General features: G+C 37.5%; 1 protein-coding gene across 3 annotated transcripts in view; it reads left to right on the top strand.

Moving 5' to 3' along the window:
• The window catches only part of REV1 (REV1 DNA directed polymerase), a 72349-nt gene that overhangs the window by 9624 nt on the left and 41987 nt on the right, over nt 1-20738 (top strand). For 2 of the 3 annotated variants that reach the window (XM_075200158.1, XM_075200159.1), the window contains 8 exons: nt 679-847; nt 2696-2845; nt 3954-4615; nt 12772-12879; nt 14665-14781; nt 16598-16757; nt 17233-17361; nt 19182-19381. In XM_075200158.1, coding sequence (XP_075056259.1) covers nt 679-847; nt 2696-2845; nt 3954-4615; nt 12772-12879; nt 14665-14781; nt 16598-16757; nt 17233-17361; nt 19182-19381 — 1695 coding nt within the window. The remainder of the gene's footprint in view (nt 1-678; nt 848-2695; nt 2846-3953; nt 4616-12771; nt 12880-14664; nt 14782-16597; nt 16758-17232; nt 17362-19181; nt 19382-20738) is intronic. The other variant, XM_075200160.1, reaches the window with a different exon arrangement.

The following is a 20738-nucleotide window of genomic DNA, read 5'->3' as shown; positions in this document are numbered from 1 at the left end:
CTAACATCTTGCATTAGCGTAGTCAAATATCTGTAGAGTGTAAATTGAGTCATGATATTTTCAGCAGATGGCTGTGATATGAAGGTCACATATAGGTAAATTGTGTAGGTGTGTACACATTAATTGGCATGCTCAATGGGGCTTTCAATCATTGGTGATATTGTTACAGAAATTGCATCTGAAATATGATTGCACAGGTATGTACCCAGTTTAAGAACTAGTACCAAACTGGCTAAATTTTCCTGATAAGGTGTGTTGTGTGTTTTGTTTTTGTTTTTTGCAGTGTCTAGTGCAGCATGGTTTTTCATATTGTCATCAATCTACTTTGACTCTTGCCTGTTGTACAGGCGGACTGTGGTACAAATGCACTGGGCCTTTACATTAATGAACTTTTTGGATAGGCCTAGTAGGCTTATAATATGTTTGAAAGAGCTGGATACTTAAATAGGGATTAGAAAATGTATCTGAATTTGAATTCCCAACCATGGCCTGTGCTCTGCTGATCTTTCAGGTGTCTGGGCTACGTTATACACAACAGCAAATATCAGTAAATCTACTCATTGTGGAGGAAGCAAAATAAGTTGTCATTATGAACCACACCAGTAAACCGTTCACCGTATGTATAATTTGGTGGGCAGCGTAGAATACACAATATTCTGATATTTTTTTTTCTTTCAGATCCCACTGCAGATCAGCTACGCCATCTAATGATGCTGCATGGAGGCCAATATCATGTTTATTATTCCCGTTCTAAAACAACACACATTATAACAACTAATCTTCCGAATAGCAAGATCAAGGAGTTAAAAGATGAAAAGGTTGTCCGTCCGGAGTGGATAACAGATAGGTAATCTGATTGTTTTTTATTTTTCACTATGCCTCTTTAAAGGGATATTAACATCAACATAAGGTGGTACTACCTTCAGCCTACTCTGTAAACGAATGGCTGAACAGGCTGCTTGCTATAGATTTGTAGAATATCCATAAGTAAGTGATGTTGACTGGCTGTTCTAGTAACTATATACAGCATATAGCCTGCTCTCTTATTGGTTCAGGCTGGTTGCTGTGAACTGCATCTGGCTCTAATTGTGGCAGTCCTGGGCAGCATGGGAAGTGTGGAGAGGGGAGGCGTGTCAGTAGGGATCAGAATATGACTGGAGTTGAGGCTTTGGGTGTTGATGAGCTTGGTCTGCCCAAAGAAAAATGTTAGATTACTATAACCAAAATTTAAACAGGATGTTTACACTGTTTGCTTTGTCAAGTATAAAACTAAGGAAATGTGTTTTTGTGTCTCTTTAAGGCAGTGTTGCTTTGTCAGTCAACATGACATAAGCACACATACTTACTTAAAGTCTATTGAATAGGTTGTAAGGCATTTGTGCACAAAGGGCATTTTATACAATAAGCCTGTTGGAACTTGTTTTTTAAGAAACTGTACTTGAACTGTCTGTTGCTGATGAGAAGCAATCTCCATCTAATAATGGATTATCTCTTGTATGTGTTGTGATATTTTGGAGCATCATGCTGATATCATCACTATTAAGAAAATAGTCTGGTCGGGAAAGCTTCTAGTAAGACTCCTGTTTGGATACCCACTAGTTACTTATCACAGGCTAAGCAATGGAACAGAGGTGTAATGCAAGCGTGCACAGTCCAGTCCATACATATTTATGGACTTGACTGTTTAATTCTAATAAAGCACTTTACATTTGATTCTACACTTTGTGCCCAGGGACCCACCTCATATTTGTGATTTAACATTTGACCAATTGGTGGGTCAGGGTACTCGCATAACGACAATTAATGGGCAGAGAAAAACATGCTAATTTAGTTTGAAGATAAGCAAAGGGGAATTTCATGTGAGCTATACTTAATTTACAAACAAACTAAATGTAATTTGCTCTGGGGGGTATTATTGAAAACTGTTCTACAGGTAAATGTGTAAAATGGGAAGTGGTGCCTATACATTTATATAAATGACTACATTTTTCTAAAAGTGTAAGGTTTATAGATTACTAATTTTGGTAGGGGGTGGGGGAGCAAGAATATTAATACTTTGCAGGAAAGTGTTGAGAGAGATAATTAGTGGTACCACCATATAAGAAATGTTGATAATGAAATAGTTAAACTCTATAGTCACTCTGCTTGCTGCACAGAATGTAAATACAGAATCTTAGTGTTTCCTCTATGGGAATTAAGGAGCTTTACAGTTGCATTAAAAGTAATGAATTGGCATTAATTGTCACTGAATGCCTTGGTGAACAGATGTTTCTTTAGCCTTCTATTAAATACTTGTGAGTGGGTGCAACAAAAAGGCTCAAGCTCTATTGGTTTTCAAGTGGACTTTGGGTGCATCTAGTTGTCCCTGGAAATTAGAGCTTGAGATGTGTTAAGAGGTACCATATACCTCTCTATCATTTGTAACCATCTTACTAAGATTTCAAAGTAGACCAGTAGCAAATTGGAGGAGCAAAGAACTGGTGTAACTGGGAAATATATAGTTATTCATAAAGTAATCCAGTAATTGTGTTTTTTTTTTTTTATATTCTAATAATATATCTTCGGTTTTATTGCATTGAGAAGCCAGTTACGTATTTTAAAGTGCAATTTCTTCTTGAGGCGACCTGGTTTGTGGTATTTCCTCTCTTTGAGAAAATTGTATTAACTCTCCCCCACCATCTGTTTATTTTAACAGCATAAAAGCTGGACGCCTTCTTTCCTATGTTCCTTACCAGCTTTACACAAAGCAGTCTAGTGTTCAGAGAGGATTGAACTTTACCTCCAAACACAGATCAGAAGATCAGTTCTCTGAGTCAAGCAGTGATGCTAGAGATATCCACAAAGTGTAAGTATTATCAGTTACACTGCTAAGTTAGTTGACACATAGATGTGTATATATGCATTTATATAATAAAATTGAGCACTGCACAGTGCTCTAAACACTTTTAATTCATCAGATTATTTTAAAATACTAAATGCATACCATCAGACAGAAAATTGAAAGCCTATCAATCACTTGGTGTCCCAGCATGATCTCTCAACTTCATGTTCAAGTACAGCTGAACACACCATAATATAAGAAATAGATATTGCACTAACTTCACTGTAGTAGTACACCAGACAATGTCCCTATGCGTTTCATCACAAGGACTTTGCTAGAGCCCCCTAATCGCTTGTATCTATTTATGGTATGTAAATTGCATAAAAGTGACAAGCGCATAAATGCACAGATCTTAGTAGGTCCAAATTGTGATGGTATGTCTTATTACACACACCTGTCACTTGGTTGTCCTTGAGTATACTTGAGAAAAAATGAGGTCTTATTGGAGCACACAGTAACAGCACATTTTGGCCAGGTTTTAAGTTAACCAGCTGTAGCCTGAAGTTTGATCAATGGAATGTTCACAGCATCGTAGAGTATTTCAATAGATGATGTGTGTTGATCCTGTGTTGCCATGTATATGAGGGCAGTGGTAGTGTTATGATATGAGGAGGGAAAGGACCTATTTGACCATTGCACATGGGAAGTGCAGGCTCGTCCAGCAGGGGAGTAGTGATGTTAAACATCTGGTGGTAAATGTATCAAGCTGAGAGTTTTACGGCGGGTTTGAAAAGTGGAGATGTTGCCTATAGCAACCAATCAGATTCTAGCTGTCATTTTGTAGAATGTACTAAATAAATGATAGCTAGAATCTGATTGGTTTTTCAAACTTGCCGGAAAACTCTCAGCTTGCTACAATGGACAAATGGACATCCAGCTTGTTAACAATTACCGTTATTCATTTTTTAAAAAGACAAAGACAAAAAACATGGCATAATGGATAACCTTCACAGTCCACTCCATTTTCGATTTGCTATAAAATACAGTGCAAGGCTAAAAGAATCGGTTTATTGTGTAACTGCTGTCGTTTTACTCTACGTGTCTAATTTCCTTTATTGCAATACCATTCTAGAAACCATTCCATGACAGGCACCAGTCAAGCAAATGGAATGGATGGAGGAGAGGAGGAAGATGAAAAGTTTGAGGAGAGAAAAGAAGATTTTGAAATATGGAATTTGGTGGAGGGATCTTCTGATCACAAGACTAATGGAGTACAGGAAAATAAAGGCATCACGGTTGTGGTCAATGGACATAACTGTATTTCTAACGGTGCCTTGAAGCCACTGGATATCTCAGTGCATGGAAGCAACTCATTTGCAAGTAGACTTCTTTCTTTGCAGCAGGAGAAACCTAGCACAGGTGCTACAGACTGCACTGTAGAGCAGTTACAACCAAACAATGGAGGCACAGAGGTTTCCTGTGATCCTAACCGGACAGTGTCAACCTCTGTCTCCTCCTCATATTTGCACAATAACTCTAAACTCAATGGTGCTCACCATTCGCTCCAGGGGCCTTCAAGCACAAAAAGCACTTCTGTACATTTACCTACCTTTGCGGCCACTTCACAGCTGCCTAAAACAGTGGACTCTAGTTTTATATCAGACTTTTATTCTCACTCTAGACTGCACCACATAGCAACATGGAAGTGCGAATTCACCGAGTTTGTCCGCGGTCTGCAGACTCAGTGTAATGGCAGCTTTCCAGGCCGGGAGAGGTTAAAAAAAATGAAGCCTGGTATGTATGCCATATATTTAAAGATATAATAATGGGCTTATTTTGTGCACTAATACTGAAGTACCCCTGTGTATGTGGTGACGTTTAAGAGCGCACACCCTCGTGTTTTAGTGTGAACAGCTAACTTTGGGATTAATTGTCCTAAAGCCTACTACAATTTGTATTAGACAATGCTGTAAAACATCAATGCACGTCAGTGCTGCTGTAGGAATGCACCCTATAAAGGACTTGTTTTGTGGTTTGTATGTTTCTTGTTAAATAAACCAAGGGCGCTACCATGTGCTGAATACACACCTTTCTGCCTGATAATGCAAATGCAGTTTTCTAGCTTTTTTTTTTTTTTTTTCTTCAATTATTGAGTGGCATTGCTTCTTTTTTTTGCGTAAAGACATTTTTTGAATAAAGTGTTTTTATTATTTAGATTTTTAAGGGACAGTACAACAAAACAAATTGCATAACAAAACTTACATACCCAATTCCAGGATAAGTATTCTAATAGTTATTGTCGCTTTTAACATATAACAAAGATATCAATTGACTCTACTCAGATTGCCTATTTTCATTGATAAAAATGTGCAGTGAACTACACTCCGGAACCAACCTAAATAAATGAGGTTAAAACTGAATCTAAAGCTGTGCAGGGCAGTTACTAATGTCATAACTGGTGGTTGCCATACACATCAAACCATATCATCTTGGAAGGGGAAGACAGCAAATTGAGACTCATACCAGTGGTGCCAGATTGTATGATACTTGTGTAAGGCCTTTCTACTATCGTACATAAACCGTTCATGCCTACATATCTCAGTAGCTAAATTAGTCCAGTGATCAACACTTTGAGCCTCTGGCGCCATCGAGCCCCTAGCAAGGACCACCTTGGCCAGGGAGGACAATATAACTATATATTTGAAGAGTGGCTTGTCTAAATTCTCATCAACGTAATACCAAACAAACATATCTTGGGGCACGTAGGAGGGATGAGAGGTAGTGTAGAGGAGATGCAATTTCATATATTACACCAAAATGATCGAATAACTGGGCATGCCCATAAGTGCCAGAAAGTACAAACTGGGTCTCTGCACTTAAGACACTCAGAGGAGGTGCAAAGTCTCATCATGTGTAGGCTAGAAAGGGTTAAAAATGTATTTGCTTGAACTTGAGACATGTAGTGGCATTTTTTTGTACCACCTATCACCAAGCTCCATTTGTCATTTGAAAGGACGCCCAGATCAGTCCCCCATTTATTTCTCAACTGATCCAATCCTCTTGGAGACACCTGAGGCAGTAATGTGGCATACAACACTGATATTAATTTACAGGAACCTAGAGAACCCATCACATTTTTTTTAAAGGGGAGTCTAGGATCTATGGCTGCTCACTAGGTGCGTTAATGGCATCTCTCAATTGCAGATATCTGAAGAATCGGGAGTTAGGTAACTGGAAAGCGGACTTTAGTTGCTCAAATGATCTTAAGTGACCATCTATATACAGGGTGATTCAAAAGTCGCAGTACACCCTTTTATTTCAAAAACTCTACAGGAAATTGGGAAACCTGAATACTCCAGTAAGGTATGGGTGACGTGGTCTATCTTTTACGGTATGTACCAAACATGGGTGCCATCTTGAAATCGGCCCAATTCCTGTAGAGTTTTTGAAATAAAAGGGTGTACTGCGACTTTTGAATCACCCTGTATATTGGACCAATAGCATGCCCTCCCGATTTTGTCCACATCATTGTATCTTCTAACTTCATCAATTAAAGAGTTTGGATCCAGCCCTTCGCCTTCCAAGAGCACATGTGTCACTGACCATATCATTGCGGCCTGTCTTTTAATTGGAGTCACCGCACTTGGTTTGTGTTGGATCAAAAGAACCTGTAGTGGTTTGTGGGAGATGTCCGTCTGCTCACCCAAAAAGTGTCCTAGAGCAGTATCTTGTAAAGCACTTAGCCAAGGGATTGTGTGAGTAAATTGAGAAGCAAGACCGTAAAGTCTAAGGTTAGGCAGGACAAGTCCACCTGAGCGCTGTCTTACATAAAGTAGGACAAAGGAGCTACCCATATCAACGAGATTAGGTGCTTATTAATATTTTGAAACACATATAGCAGCAAATACACTGGAGAATGTTGTAAATATATAAATATTTGAGTTGGATTACCTTTTTAATAAGAGGACATTTAATTCTTACTAATAATCATTATGGCAGCTCAAATATTAACAAATTTGAATGTGCAGATCGTTGGGATACTCCGTGCCAAGTATTGTATGCACTATGGGGGGGTGGGGTGGGGGGGGGAATTCAATTAGCCGTGTTATGGGTAAAAGTAACTCTGCCTGCACATTATTACCGTTATTGCAGTAATGTGCTTAAATTGCCGTTATTACGGTAGTTTCAACGTCAACTTTTTGCTCGCAGCTTAGGGAGTTGCGAACAGAAAGCTGGGTTAAAACTATCGTTATAACGGTAATAGTTTTAACACCGTACTAATTTGGAGGGGGGGAAGGGGGGAATTCCCCCGTGCGTGTTTTCAACACTTTTTCTGTCCTTTCAGTCTGGTGATTTGGCTATTGCTCAGGTTGTAATGACCTTGTGTTATTTGATATGTAGCAAATACATTCAATAACATAATCTTATTTTTTGGCACTAAAGGTTAGAATCTGATATTTATTTATTTTTTAAATACATGTTCGGGAAGAGAAAGGGTATAAAAAGTAAAGGTACTAGAATACATTGGATAAATCAAGAAGATAATCAGATATACACTTTAAAAAAAAAAAAAAAAAGTTGGAACAGTATCACAAGAAGTTAATTGTAAGTATTGTAAGAGTTCTACATCTGCTAAGATCAACACATAACATCGCTCTGGCAATAATTTCACTTCATATAAAGTGGTTTTATGCCCATTCACATCATCGCTCCCAGCATTTTTAAGAGGATGCACTAATATTGGATAATTTAGTATAGATACTCTACTTATGGGAAGACATTAGTCAATAGGAGGAGATTGCTGGCCTTGCATGGATAAGAGGATGATGCACAACACAATGAATTTTTGTATGCACATGTCAATAAACTAGTCTGTAATGCCACAGCATCGTTCTTGTGAATTTTTTCATTAAAAAAAACGCTTTGCTGCTAATGTTAAAACGGGTTCTCTGTGTAATTCTAGAACACTCCCAAGAAAATGTGAAAAACAGACCCAAGCCTTTTATTGCATTATCAACACATTGGTGAAGGAGGGGGACAAATGCTTTGTACCTTCATAAGGCTCGTCTTTGATTTCTGCGTTTAGTGTACTTGGCCAGAGAACCTAATCTAGACATTGCTCCTGACTCAACTTTTACCTTGTGGTCTCTTTCACAGTCCTATCCCACTGGAAAGAGGAGATTAATATATTGTGGCAGAGGAAGAAATAATGCAGTGAAACATGGTTTTCCAAGCTTTGAGTGTGTGATGTGTCTATATACAAAGTTGTTATGGTGAAAGAAGCATATCTGGTGAAACTTCTAAAACAAATTATGCTGAATCTTAATAAGTGCTCCCTTCCCAAGAAGATCTTTCTAGCAAGATGGCCTCCCGTTTTTCCATTCTTCTAGCCTGAATCCTGGAATTACCAACTTAGACAAGGGCATTGAGAGAAAAGAGAATGACTTGGGTATTGTTCGGAGTTATGGCTTTCCATAAATTCATGGTAACATTTGTGGAGTGTAGGCATCTGGATCTATTGAATGTCTAGTAGTGGGGAGATATCAACAAAAGATTTTGTAAAGAAATGTGTGCAATTGCTTCTTCTGGTTTTTGTCTGAAGTTTCATGAAGTCGCATAGTCTAATATAGCTGCTTTATAGTAAGTTGCCACATGTTGTGAACAATTAGACCTACAAAGTTTAGGGTTCTGTGCAATATATGGAAAGCTAATTCGAATTCTTCAGTGCAATTGTGTTTTAAGCACGAGCAATTATAGCTCTCTATTAGAGCAAATTATTCAGCAAAATAATGTCAATATGGAAGCAACTGCCTATGGTACACATACTGATCTCTGGATATTGTGTGATTTGTGGTTAATCAGGATGAATAATCTAGCCTGTATAAAGTGCTAGATACTGGTGACTTGTCAATAGTAAAAAAATAATATTTCCGGGTTCTACATGTATAAACATGCCTGTTACCACATCTTAGTGTGGTAGAAGTGAAAACAGAGTAAAATATATCCAAGGGCTATACAGACTACAGATTCATCATTTTAAACCATAGGTGATATGGAGGTAGGAGTGAGTGGTAGAGAAATCACAAAATAATGGGAACTAAACCTGTGAACACTTAACTAGCCACCTGACAATCTACAAGTCTCCCATGTATAAAGTCATGATTAATTTTACAGCAGTCATTGGTGAGTATCTCTGATAGTTGATGTTTGTCTAAGAACTGGAATAAAGTTTTGTTTCATCAGGACACATTAATCTTAAATCTTTTTGAAGGTGTAAGGATTAAGCAATGGAAAACCCTAAGAAAATTCACAATATTTCCACTACAAAAATAAATAAAATACAGTAACTTGATGGAATTCCTCTTACAGGCAATTGTATGTGAGCGGTCTGCAAAGCCTGCAGCGCCAGTGTAGGGGTGGGGAAGGTCAGGGGTTGTATCTCTCAGAAAGTTTTAGTTTTTTTTTTTTTTTTTTTTTTTTTTTTTAATCACAGTCTACTTTGAGGATGAGATTGTCTTGGAGTTTGGGAATAGCAGCATATTCCCAATTGTATGATCAAGTAATGGCACTTTCATTAGGCCCTGGACACCTTCATGGAGATTATCTTGCTATGAATGCCCTGGAAGCAAATGTTGTGTTGTGCTCCTCCTTAGTTCGTTTATGTTCTTTTGAAGTTTTTATCTTCTAAGTAGGAATTTGTGTCACCTACATCATTAAGAGCTTTCACTATTTCCTATTTTGTCATGAGATTCTAGTGTACAATCTGTTCGCTCCTGCAGCTCCTTCATTATTTTTGACTTGATCGAAGTCCTCTTGAAGGTATTCTCTTAGCAATTGTAGCTGTTTAACATTGTTTCAGAATTTTTTTTTCCTTTCTGTGCCCCTGCAGCAATTGCATAAAGATTCAGGAGGCCTTGGGCAGTGGAAGCTGTGGATTTGCCATTTTGCTGTGCTTGATTATTGTGACCCCTCTTCCCACAAAAGGCTGTTCATTTCATCTCAGTCTCAATTTAGTATGCCATCATGCTGCCTGCGTATGGGGGAGACCTAATGCTGTTAACATTGGGTGTTAATAGTGTGTTTTTATAGCTCAAAAACCAGGGAGCACATAGTACTTGTCTTACCTCAATAATACCCAAGCCACATCAGAGTCAGAATTTCAAGCATTTACAGAAGTGGACAGTCCATTCAATGCCTTAGTATAAGCTCCATTCAGTATATATTTACTGGCATCTTTAGTCATTCTCTGATTAACTTGTAGCTGTCTGGGAGTAGACCTCAGTGACAGGTGTATTCCTATTGGCTAGGTATTTACCCTCTCCTCTCAACTGAATGGTGAAAGAAATGTCTAGGTCAGGCTTGGCTAACCTGTGGCACTCCAGGTGTTGTGAAACTACAAGCCCCAGCATGCTTTGACAATATATAGCAACTTATTGCTGGAAGGGTATGCTGGGACTTGTCGTTTCACAACACCTGGAGTACCACAAGTTAGCCAAGCTTGCTCTAGGTTTATGGTGGTGAACCAATTTAGCAGCTAGACCAAGTAGATCCCCTTTATGTTTTGCCACATTCCAGACCATTATAAGTCTGGATATTGTAATGAGTGCGTTAGTACAAAGAATCCAGATGGGCTCTTCAGTCGCTTAAGATCTTGAGCACAGAATGTATGTCTATAATATATATGTATTTAAATTGCAGAAATACTTCTGTATGTCTGACGTTTATGTATGTGATTGCGTTGGTTTTTGTCTTTGTTACAGAGAGCACACCCTCTTTCAAGTATGTGGTTACCTATCAGGACATTACCAATCGTCTAGTTCTCGCCAAATCCTAAAACTTGATAAATCCCCTCATATGACAAATCATGCATAACTGGTTTCATTTTAAAATGTATTAAACTATTAATAATCCTGCTAATGCTGTTAATTAATTTATCAGGAAGTGCTACCACCTCTCTTTTTAAAAGCATAACTTTTGGCCTTTCAGTCTGGAAAGCTGGAAAGGCCCTTCTCTTCAAAAAGACCCCCCCCCCCCCCCCCCCCCCCAAAAAAAAAAAAACCCAAACAAAAACAAAACAACCTTGAAAAACCTGGTGCATTTGTTTGCAAATCTGCATCAGAGCAATGGAACTGTAAGGCCAGGGAGGTCTGTACCAATATAGCTAGAACTCTGCTAGTGTGATTTTCATCTTTTAGAAGCTGGCTTTTTGTAGTTATATATGCTCGTCGGTACTCTGCTGCCCCCTGGACTTGAGCATGGGATAGTAGTCTGATCTACAGAGTTAGAGTTAGACGGCAAGGAATATATATATTAGAGACTAATATTGAGAAATGAAAGCATCTTATGGATTGAAGCGGAACACAAGGAACCAGAAGGTGCAAAACGGCAATCGGATGGTGTGCAAGCACTTTCAAGGAGGCAGGCTGCAGACAAGTATCGTAGTCGGAGTCAGAGAGAAGGTCCGAGGCAGGTAGAAAGCGTAGTCAAAGTCTAGACACAGGGTTAGCAACATAATGAAACGGACAACAAGTCGCTGTACAGACAGGGTCTTGAAAATTGAATCTATAACAGTCTCTCTAACAGTGTAACGGGGAGGCAGGATTTTAAAGCCTGTGCACATGTTACTGCTAGAAAATTATATTAACGATTGCATAATTCACATAGGGCAGGACTATAAATCCTCATATGTATAAACAAGATTAAAATAGAGTTATTTTGTCTTCATGCGTAACACCATATTTGGCACAAACTAAGTAATCTATACAAACCTCCTACCAAGAATTTTTAGCATGGTGGTAGAGGCGTAATGATTTACGAAGGCGAGCTCAGGGAGGACAGAAACTTCCTGTGGAGCAGAATCAGTAGGGTAAACCTAACCTGTATCACGACGGTCTAAACCCAGCTCACGTTCCCTATTAGTGGGTGAATGATCCAACGCTTGGTGAATTCTGCTTCACAATGATAGGAAGAGCCTGCTCCAGAGGACCTTGATGTCTTTATATACAATCGTATTCTAGAGCAATATGTGAGGCCATTTGTCCAATAACTGAAGCTTGGCCAGAATTAGAATCCTGACACTGACTTATGGTCAGCCATTCAGTTGTAGATTTGCTGGCATGCTTACGATCAAAGTCCAGGCTTCAACCCCATTGAGTAAGGTTGGGTACACACTACAGAAATTTTCTTTTGATGTGTTATCTATAACGATTTTACAAAGGATTGATTAACAAAAAAAAAAGTCCCAATCAGCATGCCGGTTCATGTGTACATAATATACGCGATTTATCCTCGCATCTGTGCTTTTCATCTGTCATAACCATCTGCTGAAATGATCTTGACGTTGTAAACTCTATGGAGATCCTGATCGTGAGTGCATACACATTCCAGGATTGGAACAACATTGTTCTATAGCTGAATGAGTTTTTCAAGTCCGTTTGAAAATCTCGATTAACATGTGCTTTGTAACGATAATCGTTCATTGTTCCAGGGTACACACTACCGTGATATCGGGCCTATCAGTCGTTTATTGTCTAACCTGATAATCTGCTGAAAACACTGTAGTGTGCACCTAGCCTTACTGTTAAAAGAGCTGTGCATAAACAAATACCCTCAAACAACTGCTAACTGAAGGAGTGGGCCACAATTTCTCAAATATGGTGTAAGATTCTGAAACAATTTTTCTTTAAATAGTGACATCTGTTACATTTTAGGACTGACTGAGCTTTAGATGATTGCTAAGTTTATGGTACCCCCCCTTATACATATCTTACAGGGCTTTTTTCTATTTTTAACTTCATCTATCATGATTGTTTAGGAAAAGAAATATTGCACAAATACATGTTTAGTTTACTGTGTTTACTGCATAATTGTGAGGTTTTTTTTAGTTTAATACAAAAAATTAGTATATGTTTTCAATACATAGTTTTTTATGTTGTGTTTTACTATGACAGGAGTCTTGTCTGCTTCCAACCTTCCCAAGTGCCAGAACTGCATTATACATGTTGATATGGATTGCTTCTTTGTATCGGTGGGATTACGTAACAGACCAGAGCTGAAAGGTAATTAATCCACTTCTTATGGATGTATCTGTTAATATATTATTTATTTTTAAAAAAAAGTGGTACATTTTATACTACTTGGATATCAAAAGATCTTATAAAATACTACACCATATGGTTGTTTATCACTTTTTCTTTTTTATCTTGAGACATATAGATTGGAGCTAAAATAGCACAGGCAAGATTGACACACATAAGCCTCTTATTTACTTTATTATAAATACTACATGATCTTTGGTTTTCTCCTTTATTTCTGTTTGAAGTCACCGGACACAGTGATATCTCATTCCACCTGTATCTGGGATTAACACATAGATGTGCCTTACTTATTCATCTGGCTGGTGTGCATATAGTTGAGAACCATATCTATATTGGGTCACATACATCTAACTACTACACTGTTAGGCGCCTTTTTCTTCTCTTTTACAATGCAAAGTTTAAATATTGACATGTACATAAAAAACTGCTCTGAAATCTTGCAATAGGCTCGCACTGTTCTAAATACACACATCCCTCTAGGGGAAAACAAAATGATGACTTTTAGCAATAAATAAGTTCATAACCCCAATTTAAATTATAAATTCATCCAGCATCTTTAAAATGTATACTCTTAGAATTTAATTGAACATTCATACATGTCCATATATTCCTGGATATAAAAGTTGTGGATCTGTTATGTGTTAACCCTATAATTGCATAAGAAAGCACTAATCCTATGTCTGTACTTGTAGAAATGTCAGTGTGGAGTGTGCATAATTTTGACCTTTACTGACTTTCTAGTTTGACAGGACCTTGAATAGTATTAGACTCTTGTTCATATGCGAGAGGGTAAACAGTCTACAGCGAGTCTTCAGTGTTCAATGAAGGCTCAGATCGAATGTTTGTTGACTGGCCTAGTCAATGAGTAGACTACTAATGTGCACAGCAGTCATTACTATGCTTAAGTAATTGTGACTGCCTAAAAAATCCTTTTGTTTTGCTTCCTACGTGTTACTAGTGCACACAAACAGGTTGGTCATGAATCTTTGTTTTAGGACACTAAATGTCTGAAGGAGTTATTGATTTGGTGACCATATTTGCTCCTTTTAGGAAAATGTAAATGTCTAGTAAAACACTAAATAGGATATTTCCAGAAACTTACAGCATCTTCATGTTTGAGTCTTGTCTATAATTCTTTGGGGCATATTCAATTGTATGAATATCCCGCCGCGTAATAACTACTACCGTTATTACAGTAGTAGTTAACTGGATTTCAGCTCGCGGCTCAGGAAGCTAGTGCCTTTACTGAAAATACAACTTTAAGAGTAGGATTCTTAATGGTGATGTGAAGGCTTTGCCAGCGTTATCCGATTAAATTATAGGACAAAACATGCTCACGTATCATGCTAACATTTCTTGGTGATACACATGGCAAATTTTAAAAGGTCCTTTTTCCTAAATTCTGTTCACAACGTTATGCAATGTTAACACAAGAAAACAAACAATAAAAATATACAAACATTAGTAGACCTTGCACAAATAGTAAACAGGTAATTCTGGGCCACTATATTGTAAATGACTACTGGGTGTATACCTATTGGTATATAGTTTTTTTTTTTCACTGGTGAGTAAGATATGATGCTCAGCCTAAATATTAGTTTTAGTGGTGTGGAGGGGGTGGGCGGTTGATTTCTGGGGTCGAACTTCAGTATACAATTTTATACACAGGATATGTGTGATGTACAACTGTTAATTATACACTGTGTTTTTATTTAAAATGTTCCTGTTTTTATATTATCTGTATAGGTAGACCAGTGGCTGTTACAAGCAATAGAGGTAGTGGGAAAACATATTCCCGTGAAGGAGCTAATCCTCAGCTAGAGATACAATACTATCAGAATAAGTTCATGAGAGCCAAAACAGGCAAGTATGCAATACAACAGATTTGTAACTCAGGCTTTATAACACTGTACGCTCCATAACCATTATGAGCAAATGCACACAAGTTGTTTGTTTTTTCTTTTCTGAACTAAACTGGTGACAAATAAACCTATTTGTTGTTTTATGGATGCTTATATAGGAGCCTAAACGAGGGAAGCATGGTAGATGTGAAGTAAAGAATTGTTTAACTTGGGAATAAGGTCAGCGGGTCAGAAATAGGCTGTTTTTAATTCTGTATGGATCTTGAAGTAGGCATTGGAAACAATGTTTCTATACTATATGCTGTTAACAGAAATACAGTTGCATCGTTAGTGAAAAAGGGGGTTGAGGGATTATTTCCTGATCCACATGGCAGTATTATAAAATACTTGAATTAATCACCCCCTATTATGGTATCCACTAATTATAGATACATATACAATGTCTTGTAAGAAAGGCAACAAATGTATTTTAGAAATTAGTAGTAAATTTCCCTTGATTACCTCATGTGACAAGGAATTCCATAGCATAGCCAACTTTTATTGTGAAGAATCCCTTCCTTTGCTCCCGATGAAACTGTTTTTCTACAGTTTGCAATTGATTCCCTTGTCCTTGGTAAAAAAAAAAACTTTTATATTAACCTATAATATATTTATACATATTACAAGGTCATCTAAAAGATTTAGAGGATTAGGGACCAATACTAATCCAAGTGGATACCACTATTTGTCCATTCCTATGTACTTTGCTTTATAGTGAAAGAAAGCATTTAGTTTTAAATGAAAATGTGGAGACTTCAGTCTGAGAAGATGTACGGTGAAGGGGGAGTGTAGGCGGTGTTCTCATAGTGGTCAGGGATGAAATGGACAGGTGTCATGACTCTGATCATTGGGTACAGGATAGCACTGTCTGCTCATATAGAACTTGTTGGCTTAAATTTGCAGCAAAAGCAGACCTGATTTTTACATTAATTTTTACATTAATTGTATTGTCAAAATACATTACAAGAACACTAAGTTAGTGTCCTTTCAATGTTACTACCTGTATGTATGCAAACTGGGAAAGGTAATAAATATTTTATGCAATACTACTATAAAGAAAAATGTAAAATTTAATAAAAAACAAGTATTCAACAAAGTGAGATTTAGTTATAGAGCAAACCTGCATACCTCATTAAGGTGTGTACATCTATCGTTATATCTGGTGCCAAAACGAACCTGGTGCCAGATATAATAATTTACCTGTTGCACTGCTATCTCTTCCATGAACAGGGATTCCATCAGCCAACATCAGATCCCGCTGGCAGCAGTTACCAGCACTGTCTGATAGCGCTATTCCTGCCCTGCATTGATAGCTGATAAGCATGGAGCAGAGCGGAGGAGGTATAAATTGGCAGTAAATTCTGCAGATTTTAACAATTTTCTCATTCAAATATACAGCTGTGCGTTGGTTGCAGATGCAGGAAGTAAGTGAACGGCCATGTGCTGGAAATGCCTTAGCAGGGCAAAGGGAGGGTCAGTTGTTTTGTAATGCCTTGTTATCAGCATAGGGGCTACCCAATATTTGGGGGAACCCTCAGTCTTTTGATGGAGATGACAATACTGAAAACGCCACCTTTCCTTTGGTCGCTTGTACATTTGAAAACAAAACAAGTTTGAAAATCTTAGCAAAATATAGGCTTTACGGGTATAAAGTCAGGGAATGTTTTTAAACAGTCATATCCTCCTGCACACTGGTGAAGGTGGACCTCACAGCTCTATTAGTACACCACAGGATCTTTATTACTGTTATCATTCTTTCTGGAATTCCTATAAACTAGATCAAACTGCATGGGATAATCCAGATTCTAAACCTAGAAATGGACAAGAGCTGGAATCTTCTGCATGGAACAACCCAGATCTTCCACAGAAAAATGGATTAGACCTGGATACCTCACAGCTATCGTTTGCAGAAATTGCATCTTGTAGTTATGAAGCAAGGTATTGTATACCTTTTATTAATTTGTTGTATGAAATGTGGTTAAGCATTCCATTGCTCAGATAAATCGTAGTGTGTGTAATATTTATAGAGAAACAAACTAAAAGAAACAATGCATGACTTTTTTTTTTTTTTTTTGAGCAATGTGCACTTTAAACATTTTTGAAGCAAGATAATATTACCTTAATATTATACAGGATTCCAATTACAATGTTATAAAATTCGAAATATGAAATTCATGTGATACTCAGAAATGAGAATACGTGCACATGTGTTACCTTAATGGTGTAACATTATCTGCTTCTTTCTATTTTGTGTTGTTTATTATGATTGAACTAGATACAAATGTCAATGTTGTTTAGCAAATGTGGTCAGTGAAATAGCCCCTGATGTGCATTCTCAGTGACAGCTTAGTTCCACAAACAGTGATCCATTCCTGCTGATCTGTTCCTTGTATTTCCCTGAACTGCTCTCCAGGCAGGCTGGTGTGAGGAACGGAATGCTGTTTTTTAAGGCGAAGCAGCTGTGCCCTGATTTACAAGTCGTTCCCTATGATTTTGACGCTTATAAGGAGGTTTCCATGACTTTGTACAAAACATTAGCAAGGTAAATGTCTCTTTGCTTTTTTCTAAGAAAATATCTGCAATTTATTTTATTTCTTTTTAGAAATGTACTGTACCATGAATTATTTTTTTTTAGTGTCTAGAATTTGTGTATAGTTTGGCTGTAATAGTACAGTGATAACGCCCAAATACATGGATTTTTCTTTAGTTATCTTGTTTTTAATGCAGTTCGTTTGTTGTGACTTTCTCCGTTGCCTCCAAAACAGGTTCTACTGTATGAACCCAAAGCAGCAGCAAGTCTCACTGAGAGGATACATATATTTTGTATGCAAATCTAGTCATTGGGAACATCCTGTTGCAGCTTTTTGTTTTTCCCAGTCAAATAGTAAACAACTGTCACTGAATAACCCCCAAAATTTTTAGTTTTGTTTCATTTCATTGAGAAATCAACATTGTAGATGTGTGTAAGGCTATTTTATTTGATCTTTTATTTTTATACGACCGTGTATGTTTGCCATTTACTTGTGTTTTGTCTGATTTTCAAACTAGAAAAATTGGTCGTTTTAAATGTAAAAGCCTGTCCTCTACACACAATAGTATATTAAATGGACACCGTGCTCACTCATTATACTGCCAGAGTAATACTAGCTTTATAGCAGGAGAGCTGTTTTTTAAATTGTGTGACATGTAATGGATGTACATTTTAATATTATATGCAGAGCATACACCTGGTAGTGAGTGTTATATTATAGTTTCATACATAGTAACATAGTTGTTGAGGTTGAAAAAAAAGACACCAGTCCATCAAGTTCTACCTATTTTGGATCTCCTGCGATCACTCTCTTATGTTTGGAATTGATCCAACTAAAGCAACCACAAATCTGTTTCAATTGCGAAAAAACCCTCCTGACCCAATATTTAAGTCTTATTTCTCCCTGGATCCACTACTGTCCTTCATTTTAATTAACGGTCGTAACCCTGGATACCCTTTTCCACAAAATATTTGTCTAACCCTTTCTTGAACATATCAATTGAATCTGCCATCACAACCTTCCCCCTCACTGAATTCCATATCTTGACTGCCTTTACTATAAAGAACCCCTTCCTTTGCTGGTTGTGAAACTCTAACCTTAGGGCGATGACCACGTATCCCATGTACGGTCCATGGGGTAAAAAGTTCCCATGAAAGTACTCTGTATTGACCCTTAATGTATTTGTACATAGTAATCATATCCCTACTTGGATGCCTCTAAAGTAAACATGCCTAAACTGGCTAAGCTTTTCTCATAACTTAAGGACTCCATATTCTTTATTCATTTTACTGTATCTTACAGCCATATAGTTTCATCTAAATTCACCTTTATGTTATCCATTTTTTCTTGGCTGCTATAAATATTTAATTGTATGAATGTCAATAAAGACATACCAGGTACTGGCAGGCTCATGCTCGTTGTGTTCTGTAAACTTTTGGGTGACGCCATTAATCTGTAGAAAGTATTTCAGGTTTCAAAACAGGCACCTGCTTATATCTGAATGATCACATTCACAGGATCCTCTGCTCACCCCAGCAGCTAATTTAAATAAGGTATAATTGCAGGAAGTACAATCTCATAGTTTATTTTATCAAGAATAATATGTGTTCACAATGTGATTATGCTTGTAATCAGGCTGTGCTATATATGGTACATTTTTTTTTAAAACTACATGACTGGTTAACTTTAAGAGTTGTTCATTTAGTTGGCTTGTCTTCAAGGTGTATGTACCATAGTTTATAGTGATCTTGTCTGTTTGATTTCGAAACACACTTTAAAGTGTGTCTCTGAAATTATGCATTCTTCTAAAATAAAAATGTTTTCTGTACAGAGCGTACCACTTATCGCCATGTCTTTCTGCATTTTGGTTCACCAGTTACACTTATGACATTGAAGCTGTAAGCTGTGATGAAGCCCTGGTTGATATAACACAAATACTTGCAGAGACCAAACTTACTCCTGACGAAATTGCTAATGCTATTCGTGCTGAGATTAAAGGGAAAACTTTATGTGCTGCCTCTATTGGAATGGGTTTGTATTAACTTTTTATTTTTTATTTATTTTTTTATCTGTTTGAGAATAAAGGAAGGTTGGGAGAGCTGTTGATACCATTTGCACTCTTGGTGACTCTTCTCAACAGAAAATTATGAGTGTGCATGTTTAAATTTGCACAGTTTTCTCTCTCTTCTTAGCAATATACAGTATGTTCAAGAATTAGTCTTTTAGCTTGATGCATATTTTGAGGTAGGATATGTAATTCATGCATTGCTTACTATTTTGGTGAATTCTCTCTTTTCTTCTGTATTCCCACCCTTCCTGCTGCCATATTTATGTTTTGGTTTAGGTTAAACATTTAATAAAAAGCCACAATAGCAGAATGTGGATTGTTCCACTGCCAGAAACTCCATTATTCCCAAGAATGTTTTCTCTGAGCTCTGCCTTTTGAAAGCAAATGTTTCTAGTAGAACCATATTGGAGTGGAAGTCTATTACTGTCTAGCACTGCCTAAAGAATAATCCAAAGATGTCAGCACCCTACTCAAAATTATCCAGACAGGGTAATCCAATTGTGTGATGCTGTTTTGCTTACATTCTTTTGGGATGTCATTAAATATACAAAATGTAGCAATTAATAAACAGTGTGCAAGTGCTGTAATTTGCATAGATATTAATACAGGGGATGTTACTGTGCTCATCCCTTTACCTTGTGAAATGTAAGTGATATGTACAGTTGGCCAAAAGTTTTGAAAATGACACACATATTATTTTTCAGTCTGCTGCCTCAGTTTTTATGATGGCAATTTGCATATACTCCAGAATGTCATGAAGAGTGATCAGATGAATTGTAATTCATTTCAAAGTCCCTCTTTGCCATGGCAATGAACTTTATTCCAAAAACCTTTCCACTGCATTTCAGCTCTGCCACAAAAGTACCAGCTAACATCAAGTCAGTGATTCTCTCGTTAACATAGGTGAGAGTGTTGACGAGGACAAGGCTGAAGATCACTCTGTCATGCTGATTGAGTTAGAATAACAGACTGGAAGCTTTAAAAGGAGGGCGGTGCTTGAAATCATTGCTCTTCCTCTATTAACCATGGTTATCTGCAAGGAAACACCTGCAGTCATTATTGCTTTGCAGAAAAAGGATATTGCTGCTAGTAGGATTGCACCTAAATCAGCCATTTATCAGATCATCAAGAACTTCAAGGAGAGCGGTTTAATAGTTGTTAAGAAGGCTTCAGCAAGTGCCAGGACTGTCTCCTAAAGTTTATTCAGCTGCAGGATCAGGGCACCACCAGTGCAGAGTGTGCTTAAGAATGACAGCAGGCAGGTATGAGTGCATCTGCATGCACAGTGAGGCGAAGATTTTTGGAGGATAGCCTGGTGTA

Source organism: Mixophyes fleayi, chromosome 2 (assembly GCF_038048845.1).
Source record: "Mixophyes fleayi isolate aMixFle1 chromosome 2, aMixFle1.hap1, whole genome shotgun sequence".
In the NCBI taxonomy this organism is placed as follows: domain Eukaryota; kingdom Metazoa; phylum Chordata; class Amphibia; order Anura; family Limnodynastidae; genus Mixophyes; species Mixophyes fleayi.
Note: the sequence above shows the minus strand (reverse complement) of the source record. Positions and strands in the feature narration are given on the sequence as shown.